The sequence below is a fragment of the Teleopsis dalmanni genome, chromosome 1 (assembly GCF_002237135.1).
Source record: "Teleopsis dalmanni isolate 2A chromosome 1, ASM223713v2, whole genome shotgun sequence".
Taxonomy (NCBI): domain Eukaryota; kingdom Metazoa; phylum Arthropoda; class Insecta; order Diptera; family Diopsidae; genus Teleopsis; species Teleopsis dalmanni.
In genome coordinates this window covers 127,434,385-127,441,645 of record NC_051846.1, presented here as the reverse complement: position 1 = coordinate 127,441,645, position 7,261 = coordinate 127,434,385, and the positions used below count along the sequence as shown (strand labels likewise).

Below are 7,261 nucleotides of genomic sequence, written 5' to 3'. Positions count from 1 at the left end.
TTAAGTTAATCCTAAGACTAAGGATTAATTAATTAAGTAATTAAGTAATAACTTAATTAATTAATAATGTCATTAAAAATTAAAAAAATCAATGTTTTATATTAATGAATGATTTAAATTTATAATTATTATTTACTGATGCCACTTAAGTAGATATTATATAGAAAAGATCGGTTTCTGGAGAGAACTTAACATTCTCTCCTATGCGAACTTATTAGCTGTATCATTGTGCATAGTTTTCTTTGTGCATATAAGCTAAAATATACAATTTTTGGAAAGCCGAACCAAATTGAACAGATTTTATAGGTGCTTGATTATCCAAATATCATTTAATCCATGTTAGTATTCTATAGCACAGAATTCAAAGGAATGCAGTTCTGCTTGAACAACTATAGAAAGTTTTCTATTTGAACGGCTAGATTGAATCTGAACGTCTGTACTAGAATTTAAATTTTTATTTAAACGTTTTAGTGAAAATAAAAAACTATTTGAAAGCGGGTGAATTAGAATTGTGCCAACTTCTAGCTTTAATGATCTATAAAATATTTCAAAGTATTTTTATTTGAGTTTGCATTAATATTTTACTGTCAAAAGCAATGTACGATCTTATCGCAAACTTAAACCCAGATTAGTTTTATTAGACTACTTTGGCCTTATTATTATTTTTAAGTCTTGTTTGCCGGTAAGAGAAAGGTTTTTGTGTTATGCTTTTGTTACCTATGATTTTTACCTATTAGTGACTTGATTCTGATATATCACAGTTTAGCAATATTGGAATTTTTTGTCAATTGTGCGAACTGTACGTAAATGTCAGTTTCAGATTAACATAGGTTGCCTCTTTTTTCTGCTACCTAGAAAGTTATACGTAATTACTTGGACACACACTTTATTATTTACGGGTCTTTCCATGTAATACATATTAGTGGTATTTATTTGATACCAAATATACTATAATATTTTTGACAATATTCTTAGATTGTTGAACTTGTTTTTTAAGAAGAAACTGGAAACTAGGGTTTTTTTATTTTAATTAAAAAAAATATCTAAGCTTATTAATGATCGAAATTTATAACGAAATAATATCTTATTAACCAATAATTTAATTATGTTTTCCCTTTCGAACATAATTTCTGCAATTTGTTTATTTGTTTAAACCGCCTTATAAAAAACTATCTTAACTATTGATTTTCCACTAATAATTAATTTTTGTATTTGTGCACTATTAAATAAAAAAATTATTTTAATAACAATTCCATACCACGTATAAACGTATTATGGTTAAGTCCGATGTTTGCAATAGCAGACAACCCTTTACTGACTCCAAAAAATTTGGGAGAGCGCATAAAGTTAATATATATTGCATTTATTAGTTAATTTATAATTTAAAAATTTTTAGTTTTTAGATTAAAAATTGTATTGCTTTTATATTTAAATTGCGTTGATTTGCATTTGAACCTATGAACTAATTGTAATTACGAATTTAGATGCATCATAATAGTGATAAGAATATATTTGTTGTATTAGTCCATAGACTTAAGCTCATTATTCTGATTATACAATAATTGTACTGATCTTTAATAATAAATAATTTTCCCAGGCGCCAAGTCAAGAGGAGATGCAAATGGCAATATTTGAATAGGTATGGTTGTAGTTGCATATTGATGCACATCAACTGAATCCAATAGCACAATTCCTTTCGAACACCCGTGATACTAATTTTTTTTTGATTTTCATCTGCACTATACTTTGAACCTAATCTTTAAAAAAACAAAGAAAGGAAGAAGTATTCTATTTAAATTATTTAATTTTATAATTATCATTCATTTATTTTTTACAGATGTAATGTGTTAATAGTTGGAGGCGGTGCCGGCGGTTGTGCACTTGCCGCAAAGCTGTCCTCCAAACTAGGAAAAGACAATGTTATCGTTATTGAACCTTCAGATGTAATATTTATTTAGTTATTCTTTTATATAAAATATATTCTTATAACTTCTTTTATATATGTTACGCTTTAAAGAAACATTACTATCAGCCTATGTTTACACTAATTGGAGGCGGAATGAAACGTTTGGACCATTCGTATAAGCTGATGGCTAATGTTTTACCCAAAAAAGTGAGATGGGTAAAAGATAGGGCTGTAAATTTCGATCCAAAAAATAACACCGTTTCGACAGCCAATGGTACCAGCATAAGATATGATATGCTCCTTATTGCCACAGGATTACAACTAAATTACGACAAAGTAAATTTACAAATGCATTATTTTATTAAAATTGTAATAAAATTGTAATATGATATTAAATTTAATTATTTACTATCAGATTCCGGGGTTAGTTGAAGCGCTCTCAATTCCTAATGGCAAAGTTTGCTCGATTTATTCTCCAAAATATGTTGACCGCACGTATCAATGCCTACGAAATATTGAAGATGGTAATGCTATCTTTACGTATCCAAGTTCACCAGTCAAGTGTCCGGGAGCACCGCAAAAGATTTTATATATAGCGGAACATTATTTCCGAAAGGTGAGTTTTAAGTGTAATAAAAAAGACCTCAAATATATGGCATTGAGATGTTCATTCTGAATGTTCTGGATTTGTTGTATATCACACTCTATAACTAAGTTTATGATAGTATACAGCTTAGTACCCAACTTCCTGTCCACAGTAGGTCTCTTAATTTATAAGGTCAAGTGTAAAGCAAACAATTAATTTACAATTTTTTGTATTAAAAAGAGGATTGTTGACTAATGAATTGTCAACTTATGGATTCCTTTACATTTGGACAAATACAAGTGACGGTACAAAAATAAGAATTGAATAAAGAACTTATAATAACTTTTGTTGTAAATTGGGTAGAACTTTAACCAAAATATTTTATTGAGCATCCTATATAGTCTTGAAATTAGTTTTCAAATATACTCCACTGCATGGTTTTGTTCTTTTGTGCTATACATCATAAGGTAATAAACCAACATCCATCATCCGTTATAATAACACATTCCATCACAACTATTCGTAAATTAATCAAGATTCAGCAAAAAACTTATCGAAAACTCAAAGGTCTATTATAGTGGGAATGTTTCTAGTCCCTGAGAAGCACTTATCGTTTAATTTTTTGATTTGAATTCATTTAATTTCTTTAATTAAGTCTCAATTCCTAACCCTCTAATAGCTCAACAAACGAAAAAATATAAATGTCATATATAACACATCTCTACCAGTTATCTTTGGTGTGAAGCATTACGCGGATGCACTATGGAAAATTATTGAGAAACGTGACATTAAAGTTAATTTGCGACGAAATTTAATCGAAATAAAACCGGAGTCAGACACAGCAATATTCCAAAATCTTGACAACCCCAGTGAAACGTTTGTGGAAAAAGTAAATACAAATGTTAATACAAAACTGTACTCATATAGTAAATTAAAACTTTTTTACAGTACAATATGTTACATGTAGTCCCTCCAATGAGCTCACTAGATGAACTTGCAAAATGCAAGGAACTAGTAAATGAAGCTGGATTTGTAGATGTTGATAAAGACACAATGCAACATGTTACATATAAAAATGTGTTTGCAATAGGAGACTGTGCCTCATCTCCAAATTCAAAAACAGCCGCCGCAGCTGGTAAGTATATATTATTTACATTATTTTACTGTTTTATTTATTTTAAATATTTTTTTTTAATTTAATTTTAGCTGCACAATCTCCTGTCGTATACCACAATATGATTGCCGCTCTAAATGGCAAACCTCTGAAAGGAATATACGACGGTTATGCATCATGTCCATTAGTTACCGGTTATAATAAATGTATATTAGCAGAGTTTGACTATAATCTGACACCACTAGAAACGTTCCCATTCCCACAAAATAAAGAACGGTACACAATGTTCATTATGAAGAAAGACTTCATGCCTACACTCTATTGGCAAATGATGTTAAAAGGCTACTGGAACGGTCCAGCTCTAATGCGTAACATGATGTCAGTATTTAAATTCGGCAAATAGTGATTGTATTCAGAAGTATGTCTGTTGTAAAATCTTCTTTCAATAATGTCAAACTTTTGAAATTATTTCGACTTAATGGTATTTTTAAATTATAGTATAAAATTCTCACGTTGAATGTAATGTATTTTTATGAAGTTTTTTAAAATTTGTAGAATTTTTTATTAAATAATTCTTAATGCAAAAGATAAAAAAAATTTAAATTATTTATTTCAAAGGTTTAAATAAAAAAAAATATTGCTGCAAAATATGTATTACTCTTACATATTTATTATTTAACCTACATTTTGTAACTAATTGATATGAAATTATTCTCCTTACTTCTATTTAGCCGTAAAGATGTGCAAATAATATAAGTCTGAAAGATACGGGGGCTGCCTTTTAAGTCTGGTCTATCAAACCTGTCAATGAAAGCATAGTGCTTAGTAAATAAAAATGGTTTGATTGTTTTTCAATGTATTCTCCATAATGATCAATATATTTTTCCATTCGATTGAACCATTTTGCGAAACAATTTTACCACTTTGAATATGGTATCTCCAAAACCTGGGTTTTGAATGTCTCAACGGCATGTTCGGATGTAGAAAAATGCTCAACACGCCTTTTTTTCATAATGTATGAGAACAAGAAGAATTCGGATGATTCGTCAATTCGACGTTTTGGGTGCTCAAAAACTCTTGATGTGTGGGAGCCCGCATTGTCGTAATGGGGGATGATCTTCTTTTGACGGTTGATTCTACTCTCAAGTTTATCTGAAAAAACATGCTACCATTTGCGTGGATTTGCTCCTTCTGCACACAACTTTTATTGAATTCTGCTTACTGTGGTAAACCCAAACGCGGGATTGCGTTTTTTTTCGGGCTCATAAGCGTATAATATGGTTTATTGCCTGTCACAATATCATATACGTGTTTTGAGCTACCTAGGCCGTATTTTATCAGCATTTCGTTGCACCAATCAAAACGTGCCTTCTCTTAAACGATTCTCAATTTATGGGGATTCTAACGGAAACAAACAGCTAAATGTTTATTTAATATTGAATGTATATTGGTCCCACTAATGCTCAAGGATGCCTTTATCTTCCGGTATGTAATCACTTCTCGCACTGCATTGTTTTGTGGCGAAAACGACAACCACGCTATTTAACTCGAGCCAACGTTTTTTAACCACTGGAAGTGGTGTTTTATCACCAAATGTCCAACTCAGTTGATCAATATATTCTTTTCTAGTTAAACCCCATCGAAAATTGTAAAAAATCATTGCACGAAATGTCAAACTTTCGAAAAAAAATGTCAAAATTCATCTAGCAATACATAGTGTTGTCTAGGCGCAAGACTTTAAAGACAGCCTACGTACTGCAATTAATTCCAAGGACTGACTTTAACAATGCATAAAACGTTTTATTTGAAATTCAATTCAAAACTGTAATTGAATATTTCAGAGCAATGATACTTGAATTAGTTGAATTCTAGAATTCTAACAGAACGCTTTCCGTTGAAAACTTCAAACAAGTGCTTAAAATGTTTTTTCTCCATACAGCAGACATTTTTATAAAGTATACAATTTGCAATTTAAATGTAATTTTTAACGGAACTATACATTTGATTGTGAAAGTATCAAAAGCCATATGATATATCAAAACAAACGTATCTAAGCTGATAGGAAGTAGCTTTCAAATAAAAATGCTTGCGATTGCACAACTCCTTTTGAAGAATAAAACTCTGCTTTCTATTATATAGGGTGTTTGTTGAAGAGGGTTAAGATTTGAAATTGTAAGAAAAAAATAAACAAAAGTCAAATATGTTTTTCAATAGATAATTACATAACATTAATCACTAAAAAGTATTAGTCAGTGCATTTCATGGAAGTAACTTCTAAATCACATTCTTGAACTCCCAATCTTTTACAAATTTTTTTCAAAATTTAAAACTGTTCACGAAGACTGGTGCACACAGTGTTTCCAAAGCTAAAATTGTTTACCTGTCCACATACACCAATGCTGCCAACAAAGGAGACCATGCACCAATTCTAAAAACAATATAATCATCAAATACTTGCTTTAATAACTCTATGATCTCTAAAGAGCCCTAAAGAGTGAATTTCTTTCGACAATGCACTCACATTTTAAATAATATATCGTTAATGCTGACCCTGTTTCCGTGGCCATTGACAGTGATATTCCACACTTTTTCATTTTTGAACAAGAACGGCTCTATATTCTTGCAAGTCCATTAAAACAACTAAAATGAAGAGCATCGGTAGCAGATAAATTACTCTTAGCTCTTCTTTACTTCAAATGTGATCATTTTTTTAACAATACTTCTGAAATTAAAGGGAAACTTATTGACTAAGTGTCTATATTTAGAAGTAACTTACAATATGCACGATATAATACAGATGTGGCTCGAATATTGTCTATTAAGAACCATGATTGGTTTATGTGGTTTCCTTCTTTTTAAGGTACTCATACAGAAAAGAGTCTGTATTCGTGAATTAAATTTTAAAAGTTGCTAAAGCTATAAGTTGCCATTCTCTGATTGCACCAGTTGAAAGAAAACATCCTTAACTATTATTCTATTCCGATTTTCACATCAACAGCATTTTCTCAAGACATTTGGTCTATAAATATTCCATGTAATTATGTCAAAATTCATACAACAGAATTTAATTTAATAATAATAATTTAAAGATAGAGACTCAGAATTTGTAAAACAAAACAATTTGACTTATTAAGATACTATCGAAACGTTTTTGATGTTTTATAATATATGGTAAATTCAAAGAAATAGTTTTATCGTTAATAACTTCGTTGCGTTAATATTTCAAGATTATCTGCTACACCTTGCCAACGGAGCTTAATGTTTTTGACCGTTCGCTTAGAACTACTTCTGCCCGTATATCTGTAGGAACTATAGGAACTTTATTAAATTTCCGATATAGACAATGAGTGACAATTGCATACGATCCAAAAAATTATGTATTTGCAGAGCAATTCTGGCAAAGATCGTTAAAAGTCTTAAGATCAACCGTAAGACCCTAACGGGGGATTTGTGCTATTTTGGCACAAAATTCTTCCAAAAAAGTTTTATTCTTTGTAATTCGTGATAGAAAGCTGATTTGTTCTATTTCTTTCGTGGTGAAATCAAAACCAGCTGCTAATTGCTACGCTAATCGTGCTAATCGCACGCAAGTAAACAATTAAATTTTTATACAAAAGTGATGCAAAACCGCAATATGTGTAAATATACTAATAAT

General features: G+C 30.3%; 2 protein-coding genes across 2 annotated transcripts in view; both read left to right on the top strand.

Moving 5' to 3' along the window:
* Nucleotides 1-7,261, top strand: part of LOC119666025 — a gene marked incomplete at its 5' end in the record, with an annotated part of 335,995 nt that overhangs the window by 324,712 nt on the left and 4,022 nt on the right.
* Nucleotides 1,598-4,191, top strand: LOC119668503 (sulfide:quinone oxidoreductase, mitochondrial-like; the record flags this gene model as incomplete). The annotated part of the gene is given in 7 exon segments (XM_038078036.1): nucleotides 1,598-1,639; nucleotides 1,838-1,943; nucleotides 2,018-2,242; nucleotides 2,322-2,522; nucleotides 3,172-3,381; nucleotides 3,441-3,627; nucleotides 3,699-4,191. Coding segments are annotated over 7 exon segments (1,282 nt in total), but the record flags the coding sequence as incomplete, so codon positions are not given.